At 34.1% G+C, this 23486-nt stretch overlaps 2 protein-coding genes across 3 annotated transcripts; one reads left to right on the top strand and one right to left on the bottom strand.

Annotated features, from left to right (window-relative positions):
• Window positions 1–454: 454 nt before the first annotated feature.
• On the bottom strand, window positions 455–11585 carry LOC138316134 (uncharacterized). Its single transcript, XM_069257698.1, has 8 exons — window positions 11565–11585; window positions 10744–10822; window positions 10334–10485; window positions 8789–10001; window positions 8404–8541; window positions 7959–8057; window positions 7074–7165; window positions 455–2556 (listed from the first exon to the last, which is right to left on the bottom strand). The coding sequence occupies exons 1-8, from the start codon at window positions 11583–11585 to the stop codon at window positions 1786–1788; spliced, it is 2565 nt and encodes an 854-aa protein (XP_069113799.1). The 3' UTR covers window positions 455–1785.
• A 5837-nt stretch (window positions 11586–17422) lies between these two features.
• Window positions 17423–23226, top strand: LOC138309870 (very low-density lipoprotein receptor-like). Of its 2 annotated transcripts, XM_069251118.1 has the most exons (8): window positions 17423–17593; window positions 18272–18340; window positions 18948–19079; window positions 19283–19417; window positions 20476–20538; window positions 22179–22307; window positions 22736–22762; window positions 23138–23226. In XM_069251118.1, exons 1-7 carry the CDS (start codon window positions 17533–17535, stop codon window positions 22759–22761), a joined length of 615 nt encoding a protein of 204 aa, XP_069107219.1. In that variant the 5' UTR covers window positions 17423–17532; the 3' UTR covers window position 22762; window positions 23138–23226. The 2 variants fall into 2 exon arrangements, with proteins under 2 accessions (XP_069107219.1, XP_069107223.1); XM_069251122.1 differs by lacking the exon at window positions 18272–18340 and having other exon boundaries at window positions 17424–17593.
• Window positions 23227–23486: the final 260 nt, after the last annotated feature.

Consider the following 23486-nt stretch of genomic DNA (forward strand, 5'->3'; position numbering starts at 1 on the left):
TTTATTCATATATTAACATTTTAACTGCAGTCTAAATATGTAACCTTATCAAGCGCAGTTGGCAGTCATATTGACTATGAACTTCAATCGCTTTATAAATGACGTCAATATCACTGTGACGTTACAATTGTCGTGCCAGCGATCATGAAAAACGGCTGTTCCAAGAGCTGTTCCATCGTTGACGATAACGAACGGTTACAGTGTAATTCACTATAGATGCAAAATCCGTTATTTCAACATAAATTTGTAACCAAATGTAAATATAAGCATCGAACGTCTTTCAAATGGCATTCATAGCCAAAATGAATGCCAACTGGACGGAGGCAAATCCAACAGTTGGCATTCATATTGGCTATGAATGTCAACTGAAAGACGTTCAATGCTTAATTAAATCATTGACCACAATATTATTCTCCCACTTTTCGACCACAATATTATTCTCACGAAATTCATCTTATAATATATCTACCAAAAATATAACTAAATACATGCTTTTTAAAGGTCACACTTTCATCGTTCACTCCGGTTTTTACATAATACATTCACAATTTATATGTTAATGTTTGTTATACTAATGTACATATATGTCAGACTATAAACAAATAAAAATAACGAACAATAACTATATTAAGTGTCTTTCTCATCACTTACATCGTTTAATCATTATATAATATGGTCTTTAATTTCAGTATTCTTCTGAATGCGATATTTCCGTTTGTTTTCAAAGTTAACTTGACAATCAGCATTGATAAAATTCAGCTCCCGTTTACCTCGATATTCTATAATGCTCGTATGCATCAAACAGTTGCGGATATACTAGACAAGTATGACACATATCAACTCGATCTAAACATTATACGAAAATGTCAATGACCAAAGGGAATATAAACATCTTTTATCTTACAATGCAAATTACCAGATATTTAACATAAATTGGTCGGAAAATTTCAATAGAGTCTGATCCTTTTTAGTTTTAGGCGACATAAAAAACGTCTACTACCAAATAGTGACCGTTACTATCAGATGGTGGTTGGTAATATATATGTACTTTTGACGCGTCTGTTTCCTTAGGCGGTCATGAAATGAATAAAATATGAATTGACAATAATCCAGAGAGAGGAATCTTCCTAGATGTACAGACAAAAAAAAAAAAAAAAAAAAAAAAAACCAAATGCATAATACATGATACAATCTAAACTCGGAAATATCTTTTACGACAACACGCCATAACTGCATTCCAAATACACAATATTAACATACAACGATTCAATAAAACTGAATGGATACCGATATTTACTGCGTACAAGTATTAACTTTAAAATTGTCTATTTCAACACATGTTCAAATAAGTATACGTCTTTTAAACATGTTCTATATTTTCCGTAATGGAAACGTAGTTGAAATTTACTTCATCTGTTGATAAGTTTACGTCATTTGTATTAAAGAGCGCGACCCTCCTTCTAATGTCGTATCAATCAACCAGACGCTTGGTAGTGTCGTTGCAACCTCAATCAATATTAGACATTTCATAAAAAGAAATCACGTATTATTCTTTCTCTCCTCCTAGTAGCCATATTCACTACATCGTCAACTCAATGCCTTATATAAAGAAAAGACGATATAACGTCAGAATCTTACGGACTATCTGTCCTCCATCTGTTTTACATTTATATCCATCCATTATGTCCTTACACGACAACGATTCCTCTGCTTTTAATATTTCAAGGTATTAAAGAGAATGTTTTCCAGTCATACCAAAGTATGTATTGTGATTGAATAGTCTCCCTATTGATTAGAATTCTCTGTATTTCCAGATGTTTCCACCTGTGTATCCGTATCGCCTCCCTTCTCCGTTACGTCATTTGTTGATGAACCTTCATCATCTCTTTCTGAGGTATGTACTCCTGCACTTATCGGGTATTGTGTGACAGATACACCCGATCGTCTCTTCTTCTTTGTCTCAACTGGAACCGTAGTTCGGCTTTCAATCATTTCCTCAGTGGATGGCGCATCTGATGTCGATGTTTTATGTACCACTGAAACCCTGGCACGTCTTCCTATCATTTCCTCAGTGGCAGAGACATCTGATGCGGGGATAATCTGCGCGACAGACTCTTTTGTTCCTCTGTCAGTATTTACGTCATCTAAATGACCAGCTGATGCAGATGCAAACTTTTCATTATCTTGATTATTTTCATCTTTGTTAGTGGAAATATTAGTTTCTTCATTGGAGGGCATTTTCTTGACTTCCTCCGAGGGATAAGACTGGTATTTTACAGGTTCTCGAAGAGAGTGCTCCTGTGTACTTTTTATATCCGGGGACATTTTGATACCTTTTGGCTGCGCGTTTTTTCGTGAATAGATGCGCCCAGGTAATGGCACCGCGAGAGCGGACCCCAGTGGTGTGTGTTGGTAGTTAGTGAGTTCTCCAGGAATCGCACTTTCATGTTCAACCTCGTCATCTTCTTCTGGTATTGATATGTTATCTATGTTGAAAGCTTGACAACTATCACTTTGTTTTCCCAGTAGCCAGTAAGTCTGCATTTCTCCTTTTCCCTGAAAAAAACCCAATAAAACAAAAATGTTCAGACTGTTTTAATACATCTGATGATAGGCAGTACTGAGGTATTTTGATGTTTTGCCAGATGCAATATCAGCCAATTAATGAAAATGATTATTTTTTTGGAACAGTGTGTGTGCTAATTTTGATCACAATATTTTCTTATAATTGCAATTATTAGTCATGGCTAGAAAATTTCTGGTGAAAGATTTTCTTGCTAGGAATCCTGGCTTTCAAACCGAAACCTTGTACGTCACTAAAACCATTAACTTGTATGTCATTGAAAACCATATCCTTGTAAGTCACTGAAAATCTTGACTACGTCAATGAAAACCATGTCTTTGTGCGTCACTGAAAACCATTAACTTTTACGTCACTGAAAACCATAACCTTGCACGTCGCATAAAACCATTACCTTGTACGTCACTGAAAACAATAACCTTGTACGTCACTGAAAACCATGACTTTGTACGTCACTGAAAACCATGACCTTGTACGTCACTGAAAACCATTAACTTGTACGTCACTGAAAACCATGACTTTGCACGTCACTGAAAACCATGACTTTGTACGTCACTGAAAACCATGACTTTGTACGTCACTGAAAACCATGACTTTGCACGTTACATAAAACCATGATTTTGTACGTCACACTGAAAACAATGACCTTGTACGTCACTGAAAACCATGACTTTGTACGTCACTGAAAACCATGACTTTGCACGTCACATAAAACAATGACCTTGTACGTCACTGAAAACCATGACTTTGTACGTCACTGAAAACCATGACTTTGTACGTCACTGAAAACAATAACCTTGTACGTCACTGAAAACCATGACTTTGTACGTCACTGAAAACCATGACTTTGCACGTCACATAAAACCATGACCTTGTACGTCACTGAAAACCATTAACTTGTACGTCACTGAAAACCATGACTTTGCACGTCACTGAAAACCATGACTTTGTACGTCACTGAAAACCATGACTTTGCACGTTACATAAAACCATGATTTTGTACGTCACTGAAAACCATTAACTTGTACGTCACTGAAAACCATGACTTTGCACGTCACTGAAAACCATGACTTTGTACGTCACTGAAAACCATTAACTTGTACGTCACTGAAAACCATGACTTTGTACCCACTGAAAACCATGACTTGTACGTCACGTCACTGAAAACATGACTTTGTACGTCACTGAAAACCATTAACTTGTACGTCACTGAAAATCATGACTTTGTACGTCACTGAAAACCATGACTTTGTACGTCACTGAAAACCATGACTTTGTACGTCACTGAAAACCATAACTTTGCACGTACATAAAACCATGATTTTGTACGTCACTGAAAACCATTAACTTGTACGTCACTGAAAACAATGACCTTGTACGTCACTGAAAACCATTAACTTGTACGTCACTGAAAATCATGACTTTGCACGTCACTGAAAACCATGACTTTGCACGTTACATAAAACCATGATTTTGTACGTCACTGAAAACCATTAACTTGTACGTCACTGAAAACAATGACCTTGTACGTCACTGAAAACCATTAACTTGTACGTCACTGAAAATCATGACTTTGCACGTCACATAAAACCATGACTTGTACGTCACTGAAACCATTAACGTACGTCATAGACTTGTACGTCACTGAAAACCATAACTTTACGTCACTGAAACAATGACAATGACTTGTACGTCACTGAAACAGACTTGTACGTCACTGAAAACCATAAGTTTCGTCACTGAAACAATGACCTTGTACGTCACTGAAAACCATTAACGTTTACGTCACTGAAACAATGACCTTGTACGTCACTGAAAACCATTAACGTTTACGTCACTGAAACAATGACTTTGTACGTCACTGAAAACCATGACTTTGTACGTTGAAAACATGACTTTGCACGCACATATAACCTTGTACGTCACTGAAACCATGACTTTGTACGTCACTGAAAACCATGACTTTGTACGTCAAACATACTTGTACGTCACTGAAAACCATACTATGACATGACTGACGTCACAAAACAAACTTGACTTTGTACGTCACTGAAAACAAAACCATGACTTTGTACGTCACTGAAAACCATGACTTTTGTACGTCACTGAAAACCATGACTTTGTACGTCACTGAAAACCATGACTTTGTACGTCACTGAAAACCATTGCACTGAAAACATTGTACGTCACTGAAAACCATGATTTGTACGTCACTGAAAACCATGACTTGTACGTCACTGAAAACAATGACTTTGTACGTCACTGAAAACCATTAACTTGTACGTCACTGAAAACATGACTTTGCACGTCACTGAAAACCATGACTTTGTACGTACTGAAAACCATGACTTTGTACGTCACTGAAAACCATGACTTTGCACGTTACATAAAACCATGATTTTGTACGTCACTGAAAACCATTAACTTGTACGTCACTGAAAACAATGACCTTGTACGTCACTGAAAACCATTAACTTGTACGTCACTAAAAACATGACTTTGCACGTCACATAAAACCATGCCCGTCACTGAAAACCATGACTTTGCACGTTACATAAAACAATGACCTTGTACGTCACTGAAAACCATTAACTTGTACGTCACTGAAAACCATGACTTTGCACGTCACTGAAAACCATTAACTTGTACGTCACTGAAACAAACTTGTCGTCACTAAAACCATGACCTTGTACGTCACTGAAAACCATTAACGTTTACGTCACTGAAACATGACTTGTACGTCACTGAAACCATTAACGTTTACGTCACTGAAACAATGACCTTGTACGTCACTGAAAACCATTAACGTTTACGTCACTGAAACAATGACCTTGTACGTCACTGAAAACCATTAACGTTTACGTCACTGAAACAATGACCTTGTACGTCACTGAAAACCATTAACGTTTACGTCACTGAAACAATGACCTTGTACGTCACTGAAAACCATTACGTTTACGTCACTAAAACCGATGAACTTGTTACGTCACTAAAACTTGTACTCATGAAAACATTAACGTTTACGTCACTGAACATGACCTTGTACGTCACTGAAAACCATTAACATGGTGTTTCTAATCCACCAAATAAATAGCCGAAAAATGCAATCTGACTCGCAAAATTGAATCGACGGGAAAATAATGTTAGACATGAACATATGAAAATCGGTTTTACAGTAAGGGTTCACATTACGTAAACTCCTTACTTATCAAGCAGCGTTCGTATCACCGTTTGACCTGTTGATGGTGAGGCACTCATCGCTTGGCCATTGCACCCATCTTATATTCATATGAACATTAATTAATTGTGGTATAGCCGGTGATAACCTTTAATTTAATATGACCGGATCTTTCGGAAGCATTTTGGTTTTGAATACGTATGGTGAAATGGTGGAGGTGAAAGATATTGATTGAATATAATCATCGTATTTTCTCATATTCATATTCAGAGGATGCTTGGCATCTCGTTTAAGTTATTTTTTTCATAATTGAGAATTATCAGACTAATGGGGTGAGAATTGTCTTTGATGCCTTATGGAGTGATAATTGTATACTCGTGGTAACAATTGACAATGTTAACCACGTGAGATATAGACAGATGCTTCAGCATTCAGACATAATCAATATTTAGCCAATATGTCTAAATACCATAAAAATCATTATAGTATAGGATCTATGATTGACTGTATAATGTTAATTGAAGTTAATGTAAAATTCACTATTCTTTAATCAAAAAGATTATAATTTGAAAAAATATACCACGAAATCGCATCATTATGACATAGTGGCTTCACAACGGTTCGTAGTGACAACATCTAAACATATAAAATATCGTTAGGAATGCTTTCGCAAGTAGCTTGCGTAATTTTAACCCTATAATGAATATGCCGTTAGAGCTTTGATTTCGGTTCAGACATACTTTTTGTATTTACAACTGTCGAGATAAGCTATAAACTTTTTATATGGCTACGTAGACCCGTATACCATTTCGATCACTTGTGCTAAACTACCTCCATGCTTCTAGTAATAAAAACAGGAATATATATATAAAAAAAAAATATAAAATAAAAAATTGGCAAAATTATAAATCTGTCATAAAGCATCTATCGTGCTATCTTCTCGCGGAATATCTAAGGATGTAAAACTATTTTTAGCTGCATATCTAAACCGAAGTGTTTTTTAAGAAGTGAATATGAATCAAATCGAGTCCATTCCATAACTTTAAGGTACAGTGCATATTACGCTGGTCATCTCACATCCCCAGCCTTCTTCGTTATTACCGCTCGAACTGGTGGACGATCACTACCCAAAGCGTGAACACATCAAAATGAACCTACGCGATGCTATAAAGACAATCTTGCGTTTGTTTGTCTATAGACCTTAGGTTAATTTTTATTTTATGGCTTTATATTTATACTCTTTTTTTTCGAAATGTATACGGCTTTTAAGTTTCCTACATTTGATCACACATATAACTATTACATGATACTAACCTTTACAAAAATATTGCCTCTTTTCTTCATTACGAAGTAGCCGTATTTCGCCAGTCGTGTATAGGTGGACTGGCTTATTTGAATCATATTTGCTGCCGGAATAAAAAATACAGTGAAATATTATTTTATTACCTACATAATGTGAAAGCTTGACAGAAGAAATACTTTGATAAGGTATGTACATGTATACAATTATCTAAACTTTGATGGAAAGATTCCCGGCAATATTTCAATGATAATTGTCATTGGCTTAAAGTGAACAGTCGGGCAAAGTCGGTAAAATGGTATTAATACAATAGTATAATTTCTAATGAAATAGAAAAACATAATTCCCTATCATAATCGCTCTGCATGCGAAGAAGTAAAACTATGTTATAGGAATCCTAAACAATCCTCCCGGCTTGCTTTGTCCTGGTGACATGTCCACGCAGTCCCGCTTTCAAAGATAAATTTTTAGAAATGTGCTAAATTCAATGGGGCTTTTCCATTATTTCATTTCAAAACTGGACAAGGTAAGCAGAGCCTGAACTTTGTTTGGTATGTAAGGACTTGTGGAAGGCCAATGCACGCATTTAGACTGGTTTTCTTTGTTCGAGTAATCACTTTGTCCATGTATATGATCTCATGACGTCAACGTTTGTGACAGCAAGGCCTAGGCGTAATGATTTCATAGATAAAATATCCTTGAGATTTTGAATGGGATTAGATTAAATTATAGGGATTAACTTGAAAGCTCTTATTATTAATGTGGTTTGTTTAGAATATTTGAATTTTGTGATTTTTACAACTGTAAAAAATATAAACCAGTTTATCTTTAATGACAACTGCAATATGTTCAACTTATGTACATCAATATTGCGTTGTAGTGTCATTCCGTATACATACGTTTTCCACAAGACTTCATTCTAGATGCGGTGTTGATCGTGTCACCAAACAGACAATACCTTGGCATCAGAAGACCAACTACACCAGCCATACAGGGGCCTGTTGATGTAAACAATGGCTACAGTTTTCAGTGTATTGATAAAAGTAATCTTATTAATACTTCAATATTAATAAAACACTGGGTGAAAATAAACAAAATATATACAAAGAATTCTAAACAAAGAATCCATAGGAGAATATGTGCTGCTTAATCAACATCCGAAATACAAATCTTGGTCAAATGAGTCCCAGGTGGCAATAACGAAAAGTCATATCTGCATTTAGTTTAGATAAATGTCTGTGCTATTTTATACGTTGGAGCGAATTACAGATAACACATTTTCCAAATCAAAATGAAACTTAAAGCATTAGATAGAAGATGTTTAACAACTAAACAGTGTTTTACCCGTATTTATTCCGAATCTCAGCTTGATAACCCGGTCCCCAGATAATACAAAAGGCTTGGTCAGGATCATTGCTCGGAGTGCAAGAGCTAGATTAGCTATCTCAACAGGATGTCGGTCTCTGTTCCGCTTTGGTATTCCTATAGATCAAAACAATTAAATCATAATCCACCTGAATCATGACGTGAAGTTACTGTTAACGAACTTATTTTCACTACATTTTTTTTTCACGTTCTCAAGTTTAACTACCTTTGTCTAGCGATTAAAGTTTGCGAACACATGTTAGGTGAAATCAAGGCGAAATGCGAGACATTTAAAGAAACGCGACAATAAGTTGAAATGATAAATTAGAAAGATTTTCGAAATTGTTTTCTCCGTTAAACTTACCCGAAGAAACCATGTAGCAATCATTTATTGTCTCCACCTTATACACATCAAAGCTGTCGAGACGCTCATCAATATTTCTGTACACGGCGCTCAACAGATCAACGATTTCTATCGGTGAGCTAGCCATTACTAGTCGGTTGAAATCAAAGATATCGATAAAAAACACTGTGGCAGATTTAAAATACTCGGCATCAATATGTAGATTTTTCTTCAGTTTATCGGCGACCGGTTTCGGTACCATCTGATAAAGGAGCGAGTCTGTCCTTCTCTTTTCTTTGCTGAGTTCCTTTGTTTTATGAACAAGAATGATGGCATAGTTCTGAATACTACTTGTCAGAGCTTCTGTAGATACCACGACAAACGGACATATAAAGAAAACAACGATTAAACATGTGATACTGACAGCCATGTTTTCCGTGATTATTCCAATATTAGTGGTGATCTGAGCGACTATGCTTTCACCAAGCTTTACTTGAATACCAAGTAGTGCATCCATGTAAATAGTCATGTTATCAAACCATTTCTGCGCTTTGAGAACATTAGGATTGACAACGTTTTCATCTGAATTCTGTATCTGGCTTCGATAGTAGTTTACTGTTTCTGTGACATTGTATGAGGAGCTGAAATATCCTTCTTTATACAAATTATCTACCTTATCAGAATACATATGAGCCGTGTAGTAAAATGCCCTGAATTTATGTACCCGTCGGTTGTACAATTCAAACGCATCCTGACTGTTAAAACCACCTTTTACAAAAAAATAGGTCCCCAGGGCTCTTTCTACTCCAGCGTCTTGCTTTCCAATGGTGATCTTGGTATACGCTATGAGATCCCTCCAGACACTTGCGAATGTGCCGCTACTGATTGTCTTGGTGAACCAGTACAGCATGGTATCAATGATGGCATTGTAAAAATCAATTTCGAAGTAAATATCATATTGGTTCTTGTTCACGAACTGCCTATGTCGTGAAAGATGAGCCAGTAAGGTTTCGCGAGTGGCGAAGACTGGGTTGTCCCATCCAGATGCGGAAGTTTCGTTCGGCCATATCGTCAAAGCTGTCAGGGCGTTGTCCGTCTCGATGTACTCGTCTAATAAGAATGTCCTAGTTTCTGGGCCCAATGCACTAAGGTAGAGAACGCTCATGTCACGTTCCCTTTGTAGGTGATGGATTAGTTGACCAACCTCCATGGTGAACAACAGTTGACGCATGTTCTACAAAAGAAACACTGGTTAAGTATGTAATACTTCCTCCTTCACAGCAATGCGATATGTCAATAGCAGAACATATTTGAAACCTTGGTAATATTTCTTGAATGAAAACCAATATATATCGATATGGAATACGTTCAACTCTCTGTTAAAAAGGCTCAAAATCAACAAATGGTAATACCGGCTAATGGTTTACCGGATGTTGGTGTTTTGTTCCGAGTAAATTGTCTTTTTCTCCAACTAGAAAATATTTAAGTCCTTAATTTCAATCAGTCTAGCAGTAAATTGGTTAGTAAACGAAAGCTGAAGTGAAGTGAGGATGGAAGATGCCTTACCTGTTCAGCAGTGGACTTATTCGTGATGGATTCCGTCAGGGTAAATACTGTGAAACCCCACAGTAATACGATTGGCGAGATAGTAAGGCACAACATCCTGGTGAGCTGCAACCGTTTGCCAGTGTCAGTCAAAATTCCTTGGCGACAGATATCTACAATAAAAAGTTTATGTATTATTTTAGTCGGATTACAAAATTAATTGAAATTTCTGAAAAGTAGGTAACGAATTTCTGAAGAATCTTATAAAAATATAAGTTAGTATTACAAAAAATCATTTTGCTATGATTTCAAACTGCGATAAGCGTTAGTTACTTGGCTGATATTTTAGCCACATAAATTTTTACCTCATAGTCACCATTGTAAGATCATCTATTTATATCATAACTTAATGCGTCAATTTTCACACTTACTTGTGTTTTTGTTGGGGAGATGTACTTCGGAGCTCCCAAATGACAAAAGGGAGGAGACATTATTCACTGTTGCCGATGTCTGTGGTTAAAAACAGAATTGATACATCAATGATATTATATCTTAAGGTGCTTTTATTTAACAACTCGTGTCTCAATCAAAAGTAATCACTTAATCTAATTTCATTTCCTTTACTTACGATACTTCACATCCAACCAGCTTTCGTAAAAGAGAAGACATCATCTTTTATCTTTATTCGTAATTTCAATTTCTCTTTAGACAAAAGATAAAAAATTATTTGTCATTATTAATGATAAAGAAAGTATTTGAAAGAAAAAATAGATCATTAATGTATATGCAAAATGCATTTGTTTCGTTCAAGATTTGAGCATCACGCTGATTTGTCCATACGAAGATTCGGCAATGCTGTAATTTATTTACGGTCGCTACAGAGAGCAGAAGTTTGTATATAAATCAAATTCAAATTTTGAATATTGAAAGACATTCTTTCGTTTAAATCGTTACAGCGTACCAAATGAAACAAAAAGACAATCATTTCCCGAAGTACCTGTATAATCGTATATAAAATACATCTTACTGTACAATACAATTTTCGCCGACTTTTTCATCTTGTTTTGTTTTGACGTTGTTTCATTACTGCAGAAATTATTGGTGCTCAGCATATTTCAAGAAAAACAAAAAATTAAAAGTTAATTGATTAAAAAGATTTTAAAAAAAATATAAAAAAAAATATAAATAAATTATAAAAATAACAAATTAATAAATAAATGTTAAATAAATAACCCACGTTGATATAACTTACCTTTGCCATGCCGAGCACCATGATGTAGGAGTTGGAATTGCAAAATCGTATGCCAGATGTTCATATATAAATCACTGACTCTACTCTAATGCATCTCATTATCCGCTACTTATGGAACTCATTAAGGACACATGACTTATCATAACCATGGTAACAATCACAACAATTAAATTGCCATCCAATTTTCGCTTCTGTATCATTCATGTATTCAAAAGTTCACATGTTTATGAAAATGTTACTACTGAAAAACAAAACGTACTAATCGACCTGTATGTTTCAATAATTTATTTCAATATCTGCTTAATGTTTTACTCAACGTACAATACAATCGTAAACATAAACGTTAAAAGAAAGGCTTTATGTTAACAATAGATATTAAAACAAAAGTAAAAGCCATAGCAATATGTTCAATCAACCGAAATGGTAATAAAATACATTTTAAATGTGTTTAAACAAGAAACGCACTTGTAATAAACATTTTTTTGATCATTAACCCACATATTGAAGTCAATGAAATCCAACGAAAGGATTCTGCATAGATAAGCGCAAAGATAATGTCATCATGTAGACCACATTTAACGATGTATTCCTCTTAGAAGTCAAAATTTCTTGTATTAAACTTTTTTTAAAGATTTTTGGAAAAAGGAATTCATACCATCAAAGAAAATGGAAGAACAAACATATGTATGTGTGCTCGTTTTTTGAGATATTGTCACTCAAAGATATCTAGTTGACAAAATATTTGATTTTATGGAAAATTTGCCGTTTTGACCATATACACGAGAGATTAAAGCCATAATTTCCTAATGAGCTGTTTGATATGTATGTATATTTGCAGAATTTATTTTCCAGTAGTCTTCTATATAAATATATCAGTTATGATAAGTTAGGCTTATTTTTTTCTCAGAATAACAGCATCTGCTACCCCTACCCCTTAGTTTTGAGCTACAAAATGCACCATTTTTAGCCATTTTGACAAACTTAACCCTTTAAAGAAAAAGTTCTGGTATTAAACCTTTGTCAATAGGGATAGGGTTGTTCTTTTTAAATCAGAAAGAAAAATGGCGGTCCGTGGGCTTGCCCCATTTAAATATTTGTTATTTGTCAATAATTCAGAGTAAAAAATACATGTGCTTAAATTACCATTAAATGTAAAAAAATAAAATGGCAAAAGTATATCCTTTCACACAGTAATGTTCAATTATTTAATTACAACGAACCTAGTAAAGATTTACAGCAAAAAGGTTTCTTAAAATTTCCGTATAAAAAATCTATTAAGAATAAAAATGTATTTTTTTGACAAAATTTGCAACTGGCAACTTGCTTTAGATATTGATAAATTGTATTCGAAAATCTCATAACTTCTTTGATCTTTTGTGGAAACGAGACTTCAACGGTACAGAAACCCCAGAAGAATACATCCTTAACCATTGAAAATAGTTACTTATAGAGTAACGCCATATATGACACGCAATAGATATCGTAGATTTTTCGTTATGAAACACTGCTGTTGAGAAAGCCAAAAGTATTATCATTGTCATAAATTACCATCAAACTAAAACATGGCCAACGTGCCAAGTAATTGACACGTCAAAGTGAAAATTATAGGTAATTACCGGTCTCTTACGTCAATGAAAAATCAACCTGTCACTCCGTAATATATGGCGTACGTTCGTCACAAATATGAAAAAATGAAAACCCAAGCGCCTGTAATAGTCAGTAGCAGTGTTCGGTAGTTTGATTTTTAAGCCTTTTGATTTGTATATTTCGTGTCATTTTGAAAGACGTTATTTTAATATCGTTTGATAATTTAATTTCACACGTTACGCTCATTTTTATTGGTTAGATCCTTGAGGTTATTTTTCCATAAACCGAAAGAAATGTACGTCACGTATTATGGTGTCATAAATACAGAACTTTTCGCGAGGAATTTCAAAAGCGGCACAGTTATTGGCCAAACTGAATTATTGGATAAAATATCATAACTAAATTTGTTTTATAATTGTAAAAGTCGGTAAAATTACGGAAATTTATGCCTAATTAGTACCTGATTGACGTATCTGAATTAAATCATAAGTATTTAATTTATTCTCAATATCATTTGGGGTTACGAAGTCAAGAACAAAAAACGGACGGACATTCATTTTCTTAGACGCGAATGTCATTCCGTTTTTGTCTATGACGTCATAACCACATAGATATTGAAAATAATGCTTAAATATTACTATTTTTAAAACGAAAATATTCGTTTTTTCCGAATTTAGAGTGATGAAAAATGAAGTAAATTTAACATTAGTCTTAGCAGGATTTACATTTAGCAACTCAGAGGGATTGTAATAACGTTTGAAGTATTAACTTTGTTGTTTATTGAACAGGAGTTGATATCATCTGAACAGAGCATTTTAATTAATATTAATAGTCCTTTCCTCTACAGTGGCACGTACACATACAGGTATGACAATAATTGTGGAAATGAGGAAACAAACAGGGATATAACGATGTACTAGAGCTAGACTAATCCACGTGTTATGAATATAAGTAATCAATACTTAATATGTTAACAATTATTTTTCTAATTTCCTTTTAACGTTTCTTTATGCGGAAGCAGGATGTAGCTGGAAATGGAAGTAGTGAAATGAAATTATCAAAACGTTTACATTTTATGGCGTGTATTTTTTACATTTACTTGAACAATACTTATTGTCTTCTTATAAATATCTATCTTACGGTGTTTTTTTATTCTACTTTTTATGTTACATATACACTAACTTGTATAGCGTATAAATACGAAATGTTATAACATATCTTTATATTGGAGACAAACGTAGCTTGGTATTTGTAATTACTAATAATTTCTCTGAAATAGCCCGCTTACATCAGCCTGACGGTTAAACTGAATAAGTCAATGATCTCTTCAGCCTGACTAGGAAGTTCGTTAATGGAGATTTATATTGAAACTAAATTGCATCACCCCCATGCACCTGGCTACCTATTATATATTAAGATCACATTGCGAAAGCATGCGGATGAGACTGCAGTGAGATTCTCATTAGTACATTGTAATGTGATTTGATTCCGGAACGGATTAAGTGAATGTATCCTCTGTCAAATTATGTCAATATTATTATTGTAAAGTTTTAATTACCTTTTCACCATATTAGAAAAGAGGATTAACGTGCTAAAATACATTAACTAATCCTTGAATTTCTGTTGTATACATGTTTTAAACTGCTGATTCATCTAAGGTGGTGTCTTCAAACTTCTGTGAGAGTCCGAGAAAATAAATATTGTAATACTGAATAGCCATTAACGATATCATTTGACTTCTCGAATACATATATACGTCTACACCATTGGAAGTAAACGTTAATGAGCTTTACGGAAAAACTATTATCTAATGTCAATTTCATATTTTCTATTTGCTACAGATATTGATTTTTTCAATAATTATAAACTGAAATAAATCCTGAAATTTCTGGAATATTTTATCGGAGGTATGAAACCAAAGGGGACTCATCATGTAGTATTATCTTTATATGTTGATACTTGAATAGTATGCTTATAGTCGTACTGCGTTTCCTGTCTGACAGATATTGATCAATAATTCAATTTCATATGTTACACTCATTTCTATTGGCTAAATCTTTGATTTTATTTTTCCATATACCTAAATAATTGTACGTCACGTATTATGACATCATAAATACAAAACGTTTTCGCGGGGAATTTTAAAAGCGGCGGTACAATCATTTGCCAAACTGAATTATTGGATAAGATATCAATGCGCCACAACTCAATTTGTTTTATTTTAAAAATAAGTAAATTTACGGAAATCTATGCTTAAATAGTACCTGATTGAGTGATGCGAATTAAATTATAAACATTATTCTCAATATCTTTTGGGGTTATGAAGTCGTAGACAAAAAACGAGCGGACATTCTTTTTCATAGACGCGAATGTCCTTCCGTTTTTTGTCTATGGCTTCAAAACCCCAAAAGATATTGAGAATAATGCTTAAATAAATTCTTTATACAGGCACACTTAGTCCATTCAAACGTCAATACACCATGTGTACAGGGAATATCCATTCTTAATTGTTCTTAGTTGCACTTATAACGGTAGAGTTGACTTCTTTTATTATGGATTCTGTTAGATATGTACCGAATGCGAGAAACCTTATGTTAACAAACATCATTTGAGAACGTTTAATATATGGTCATAGAAAATTCATTTTAGTGTCTGCTGATAAAGTACTTCGGTACTTCTGATACCAAACATCTTAATGGGTAATATAAAATAAAATTATACCAAATCAACTAAAAGTCATATGTATGTCTAAATGTATCAAACCTTTGACTTGGTGTTTTGTTTTCAGATTGTTTTGGAAACACATAAGTTACCTTTGGTGAAATCAAAGCCACTGCTGTACATGTGAACCTTAGTAACAATACGACACCTTGTTAAAGTCATTGTTAAGGCATGCTTAAACATATAAGACGTTATTGTTGACTCTGTGATAAGGATGAGAGTGTAAAACGAGGTTGTGGACCTCTGTTTGGCCTTTTGGTGTGACCATGTGTTCTCATAGTACTACACTGCAGCCGTAAACGTGATTGTTTTAAAGTTCATATTGCTTTAAATCAAAACCTAGTTAGTGTCTCACAATGCTGACAACTTCTGGTGCTGAGTAACTTATTTAAAGTTCTTACTGGTTCATATTATTGTAAATTTAACACCAAACCTTAAATCATTATTAATATCCACATTTTATATTTAAGATATTACTGATCTAATTTATCGATAATTATGTGTTACTTAATTAACTTAAGCGTAAAATACCCACAAACTACTTGTAGTCACTACGCATTCCAAGGGCAATGGAGGACGAGTTTTTGCACACTTTACATGCTGAGTGCACAAAAAACCGAAGACAAAATATTTTTTTGATTTATTCTATCTGTTCATTGCATTACAATTTGAACGTTTATATGACCAAACGCGTTTACTTCAGTAGACCTACCATCACTAATATTTATACATCATTTATTCGATACATTATTGTAAATATATTTCAATTTTCCAAGTGTTCTTTTCCTGAGTGTGAAGCTTGATCAGACGACATACTTGAACTTACACTATCTCCTTAGTGACCTTGAGAAACGAGTACGTGAGAACGTGTAACACGTTTATTATTATCTACTGTTGAATAGTGGCTACTGACTAGCTGACCATTTAAGCCTTATTCTCAATATCTTTTGTAGGAATGAAGTCATAGAGGAAAAACGGAAGGACATTCTCCATAGACGCGAATGTCCGTCTGTTTTTGTCTATGACTTCATAACCCTAAAAGATATTGAGAATAATGCTTATAATCTAATTCAGATAAATCAATCAGGTACTAATTAGGCATAACTTTCCGTGATTTTACTTACTTTTCCAATAAAACAAATGGAGCTGAGGCGCACAGATATCTCATCCAATAATTCAATTTAATAGAAATGAGTGTAACATATGAAATTAAATTATATATTAGTACAAGCATTCCAGGGACAACTGGGCCCGCTTGTACAAAGCATGATTAGCTTAATCATATGAGTAGCGAAATTTTAATGTCTCATTTACTGCAAATTTGTAATTATATCTTCTCTAAACTCAGCAAGTCAGTTAAGAATGGAGAACTTCTTAAAAGCTGTATTCTCAGAAATTATTTATCTTCATTTGAAAATTCTTGTCAAACTGTGATTAACCTAATCATCTTTTGAACAAACTGAGCCCAGACCTTATTTTGACCCCTAGAGGTCATGAGGAGATAAACCCAACACTCCAATTACATCAGGTTACGTACGTAAACTGATAAGATCAAGTATCCAATCTTTATAATACAGATAAGACTTGAATAGGTCTTTGGTTTGGATCTTAAACCTGGGGAAAATGTGGAAAATATAAATATAGATTATCAGCATTCAAAATGATTTTTCCAACCTGTTACGTAATCCTTATGCTGACAATCGTAAATGCTGTATATTCAGGTATGTAAGCTTAATTTTTCGACATTTCTTGGTCACCAAAACAAACTATTCTTATGAAGAATATATAATTTAAAATTTTGATCAAAATGTACCTCTGGTTGAACTGAAATGTTTTCTACTTAAGATAGGTTTAGGCTTTGTCACAAAGTAAGTTTTTGTTTTAAGTTGTCGCTAAACCTAATTGTAAAATTTGTTACGTTTTGAACAAATTTCATGAATTTAATAAATATCAATAGCAATTTGCATTATGTACCTTGGAAGAATTTTCTTTTAATAATTATACTTCGATTAGCACATATCTCACACCACTTTTAACAATAAGTAGAATTATAAAAAAAAACAAAACAAAAAAAAAACTTATGACGGAAAGTGTAACGATAAATCATAGTCGTAAGCAATTTCCATGAGTCGTTGGATAAAAAGAGACATGTTACGTACGTATTATTCAGAATAGAAGTAGATGTAGCTGCTCTGAACTAATTGCCATTTAACTAAGGAAGACCAGAAAAATAAGCCTAAAAAAATTGCATATTAAGCAGGTACACTCTTCTTGAAGTACTATAAAGTTTAAAACAAATTCATCAGCGCTTAACTGATGCCTAAGCGTTTCTATTTAATTATTGATGTATCGATTCACAATATAAGCTTGTCGATTGACTATATCTGTTTTTGATTTAGCGCGAGATAAGCGACACTATTGGGCACGGTGGCACGCGCATCATATAGAATCTGGTCGACACAATACAGGTGATTCCTTGCGATTCACGATAAATGTAAATTAATTTAGAAATTTTGAAATATGTCTAAACAAACATTACTTTTCTACGACTTAACATTGATGAACATCCTCGATACTCTAAGGAGTGTTTTTTCTTTGTCGTTATATCTACCCATGGACTTTATCATAGGAAAACTGAAGGCAATTCAGGAGAAATAATAACGACCAATCACAAGCTTGCAAATATTGCATTGATGTAAATCAAAAGAATCGAATAACAATATACAGGGCTTTAACTGTGTTGCTTTGAAGTTGGGCTTCGCTCTCCTTGTAATCTTCAAAGGAAATATCTGCATTCTTCAGTTTTACGGAGATAGTCCGGGTTGATATCGCAACAGTGAATGTAACCCCTGCAGTTTCAAGGATGATCAATGACGTACTACATCTCGTAATACGGTAATAGTTGACCAAAGTACGGCCTGCATATCTGTTACTGAAAGAAAAGACAGACTCTTATCGCATGGCCAGTGAAATAAAATTTTATTATGTTAAAAATGTTTTATTGTTAAATAGAAACTTATAATTCCATTCCAAGTCAGTCTTATAAAGGCCGTGTGTTACGTTTATATCTTGCAGCCACACATACGTGCTATATAGGACAGTTCGCCTGCCACAATCACCGCTGCATACCTTTCACATCCGTTTGTAACGGCCATGATGACTGTCATGACAACAGCGACGAACATAACTGCCCTGTAGCTAATTCAGGTAATAAGTGCTACTTATACAATCATTTTAGCTACTCCGGTATTCTGTAGCGATTTTAGACGATGAATATAAATGGATATAAATTTATGCTTTTCTCATTTGAATATTTCACCATTTTTATGTTTGGGATTTTATAACACAGGCACAAGTTCCCAATATAACACAGATACCTATTTTATCATGTTACATTTTATACAATACAGGTTTTTGTATACCCTTCCTGCAGTTCACGTGCGACAACAAGCTCTGCGTCCCATTCTATTACTTGTGCAACGGACATAATGATTGTGGCGACAACAGCGATGAAAGAGGAACGGTATGCGCTACTCACGTGACAAGTACGTAATAGTGTTTTATTTTAAGCCAAGAAATAGGGATGGGGCATATAGTGTTAGCCAAGGCTGTGTCGTCTAGCTAGTTATATGGAGGTACAGCAATTTACACAATTTTCTAATCTGTAGAAAATGCTAGGGCAATTACAATTATTTTTATAAGCTTCGTACAAATTATAATAAATACATTTATGGAATAGATAAAACGGGTTATAAATCTGTTCTGTTGAAAAGATAATGTGATTATCACCACATTTGCTGATAGGATATTATGCAAAATAATATGGGTCTTTGTTTCAAGGACTTGTTGATGATTTTTTTTTCTGATTAAATCCTATGTTGTGAATTTATATTCATAAATTTCAACATTGCTACTGTTCAAAACAGTAGGTTAAGTTGACTCTAACATCACTTCAGCCCTGAGCATCCTTTATTGAAACGGTTTATTTTAAAGTTTAACGGATTAAACGGATTCAGTAGCATATATCGGATATGAATTTCTTTCATACCTACGGGTGTAATACTGGCTGGTCCAGGGCAATACACTCATGTCGCCTGAGGCTAATTGCATGGCTACCCATGCAATAAAGCCTCGTGACGTCACGGCATCAACAAAGTCACTATTTCCTAAGCAAAATTTAAACATTTTTCACAAATTCGACTGGTTTACTATAAAAGATGCAAACAATGGAATTTGTGTCGAAAATATCACGTAATTTTTCCTGTACGAAAAATTGACTTCAGTCGTGGATGTCTTCGAATTTATTTCAAAATGGTGTGATATTATAGTTGTAAAATTGCAATAAAACGTCGAGGTATGAAAGAAAAATACTCTTTCATAAGTGGATATGAAGGATAGGGAAATACTACCCTCGGGATCACAAAATGTTGCAAAACTCTCGGCAAGCCTCAGGGTTTACTGCATTCTGTGACCCTCGGGTAGAACATCCCTATCCTTCATATCCACATATGAAAGAGTCTAAAAATATTGCATCGAGGCACTTTGTACCTCAAATGTTAGGTATATAACCATCGACAGTATTATCTCTTATAATGTTTTACAGACAATTACCAAACTCGCACACCCGTAACTGCCGCCCCCAAACCAACCAGCACCTCTCAAGCAGGTACATATCGTCTTACATTGAATTATGTGTCGTAATTATAAAACCAGACAAAGACGTCGACAATATCGTGATTTAATATGTATTTAAGGAATGGATGTTTATTTTGTTAAGGTTATGAGGGTATAATGATAATGGAGCACGTGTAAATTATGTGTAATTATAGAAGGATACAGTAGAACCATGTAAAAATTATAGTAGAATACAGTAGAACCATGAAAAATAAAAGCAGCAATACCGATATACCAGAATGCAGTACAACAATGTCCAAATTATAGTAGAGTACAGAAGAACCATGTCAAAAATATAGTAGAACAGTAAACCATGTCAAGAAAGTAGACAGTAAAATTATCAAAATATATAGAATACAGTAGAACCATGTCAAAATTATAGTAGAATACAGTAGAACCATGTCAAAAATTATAGTAGAATAGAACAGTAGAACCATGTGAAAATTATAGTAGAATACAGTAGAACCATGTCAAAATTATAGTAGAATACAGCAGAACCATGTCAAAATTAAACGAAGCGAAATCGTTATTTGACATCAAAACGCAAAATAGATTTGCCGCGAAAATCAGTCGGTCTAAAAAGTCATTGTTTCGTATGTTAATAAGAAAAAAACAATTTTTAATTTTCTTTAGTGTCTTAATATCACTTAAAAGTGCTGTAAAGGAAGGTCTTCATTTAACGCAGTTTTTGAGACTTTGGTCGTCTTGTCAAAACTGGAAGTGTTATCGAAGAATGGTGTAGAAAACACCAAAACCAAACAAGATATTCATTTTTCAAAATGCCGAGAGCGTAACAGCATGTGTAGTAAGGAATGGATATCTCAAATTTCGTCCTCACAAAGCAATGTTGACGGCTGGTAAGGGAAATAATTAGAAATAATTAGAAAAAGGAACGAAATACAAAACTAAAGACCACTTTAGCTTTTTATAACGGTAGTTTCTGCTGTTAAGTTAGTGGTGGGACGACTGGTTTGTTTGTTGTCAGTATAATGATGACTTGACGTATGTAATGTTCGTTATTTATGTGATATGCAGCAGCAAAGGTATCGCTTGTAAGAATGCAAGAACCGCTCAAACACAAGGGAATACCGTAGATACCGGTATTACCACAGTCTCTCAAAACACAATGCTGTCAGCAGAGGTTGGCCTTAAGTAAATGCCGTTAGGACAAGGTAAAATAAACCTTATGTCACAGCCAAGCATCAAAAATTCTGCTCCACCTTCCGGGCATAAATTTGCATGGACAACGGCAAGCTGGTTTGCTTGATAGTATCAAACTTATTTATCGCGCTTCCCAGTGGCAAATTTGTTTAAATGATGGAACAATATATGATCGTTTATTTCAACATAATACATGTATAGATACACTAATAATAATACTTCATTCATAATGTAATGTTAAATGTTAAAATATTTTGTTGATAATTGTACTATACCGGATTTGTTTGGAGATGGCTAATATAGGCTTTGCCTGTTGCCAAATCCATTTGCATATTTTTTGCAATAAAATTTGTTGAAATGAAATGAAAACATAATTATGTATAACGTTACCGTAGTTTTCCTTGATGAAACAATGCATTATTTTCTTTTATCTGAGTTAATCTATATTTTTAGAAACACATCCAACCAAAGCTCCTTCTCCAACAACAGCAACAACAAAACCAACAACAACAACAACAACAACAACAACAACAAAACCAACAACAACAACAACAACAAAACCAACAACAACAACTACCCAGACTTCACAAACTACAGCAGGTAAATCATTAGTATGCAGTTGTTTATGGACAGCGTGTCACGATTATTCTATTTATTTATTGATATTTCGATTAAAAGATATTTCATGAATATCTCTACTCAGAGGTATTTTAATTAAGAGTATATTCCTCCAACACAGATGTTATTTAATTAATTTATAGTTAATAATCATTATTTATTAGGGTTTTTTTTATGAATAGTATACACATGACTTTATAACAATAATGTTACAGGACTATCGTATTTTGTTCAAATATTGAATACAATAAACCCGCTAATTTTAGCAAGGATGATATTTTCGTGAATTCGTGGGACAATGACGAGTTCAGCAAAATAATGAGGAATTCTTCCATCATTTATAACCACAACGCCAAGATAGAGAAAATTTGAAACCATTTTGCATTTCCATTTCCTATTATCTTTTCCAGGTGGTAAATGGGTCGTCTTTGGATAAGGTAACTTAGCATGTGTACACATTGATAGATCGCAATTATATGTTTTATAACTTATGAAAAGTAAAATCATATCACGACTGGCATTTCGTGAAATTTGTGCCGAAATTGATAACGTATATTGATTGGCTACAAATGGCTGATGCCGTTAAAAATATTGTTCGCATTTCATTGTCCATACCAGATCCCTCTTGTATACCACATGAGATCAAGTTTTTAACATATATGCAGGAGTATCTACAATTTAACCATATATCACTTTAATTCTCTTCTCTTCCCAATATATCCATCACATTTGATCTTTGTACACTTTTCAACAATTTTATGAAACCATGCTTACTTATAATTTACACTTTATGTTGTGTTTGTATGTTCCAGGTTTATGGCCATGCATTTTGATTGGGTTACCTGTATCTATTATGTCTTATATCATTAATAAAAAAAAACTCATTACTGATCTGCCTGAATGGGTTTTTTTTTATCTTTTTTTGTGCTTTTTTATTTATCTATTTTATCCCCTGCGAAACGCGTTTGTGGGGGATATTGTTTTGGGCTCCGTCCGTCCGTCCGTCCGTCCGTCCGAGATTCTTTGCCTGGCTATAATATAAAATTCTGTATGCATCAGACAAGTGCCCTAGTTGTGCCTTTTGCTATTGCGGACCTTCCATTTTTTTCTTTTTTTTTTCGTTACCATGAAAACTAAGTCAAAAATTCCAAATTACTGTTT

The sequence above is a fragment of the Argopecten irradians genome, chromosome 1 (assembly GCF_041381155.1).
Source record: "Argopecten irradians isolate NY chromosome 1, Ai_NY, whole genome shotgun sequence".
Taxonomy (NCBI): Eukaryota; Metazoa; Mollusca; class Bivalvia; order Pectinida; family Pectinidae; genus Argopecten; species Argopecten irradians.

What these genes read in the sequence shown, in the direction of transcription:
- LOC138316134 (XM_069257698.1), bottom strand. Translation starts at nt 11,585, where the DNA reads ATGGTGCTCGGCATGGCAAAG. An exon ending in TGGTGCTCGGCATGGCAAAG is followed by an intron (nt 10,823 to 11,564) that starts GTAAGTTATATC and finishes TTTTAACCACAG; the next exon opens with ACATCGGCAACAGTGAATAA. An exon ending in TCTCCCCAACAAAAACACAA is followed by an intron (nt 10,486 to 10,743) that starts GTAAGTGTGAAA and finishes TTTTTATTGTAG; the next exon opens with ATATCTGTCGCCAAGGAATT.
- LOC138309870 (XM_069251118.1), top strand. Translation starts at nt 17,533, where the DNA reads ATGATTTTTCCAACCTGTTACGTAATCCTTATGCTGACAATCGTAAAT. An exon ending in CGTAAATGCTGTATATTCAG is followed by an intron (nt 17,594 to 18,271) that starts GTATGTAAGCTT and finishes TTTTTGATTTAG; the next exon opens with CGCGAGATAAGCGACACTAT. An exon ending in ATGCGCTACTCACGTGACAA is followed by an intron (nt 19,418 to 20,475) that starts GTACGTAATAGT and finishes AATGTTTTACAG; the next exon opens with ACAATTACCAAACTCGCACA.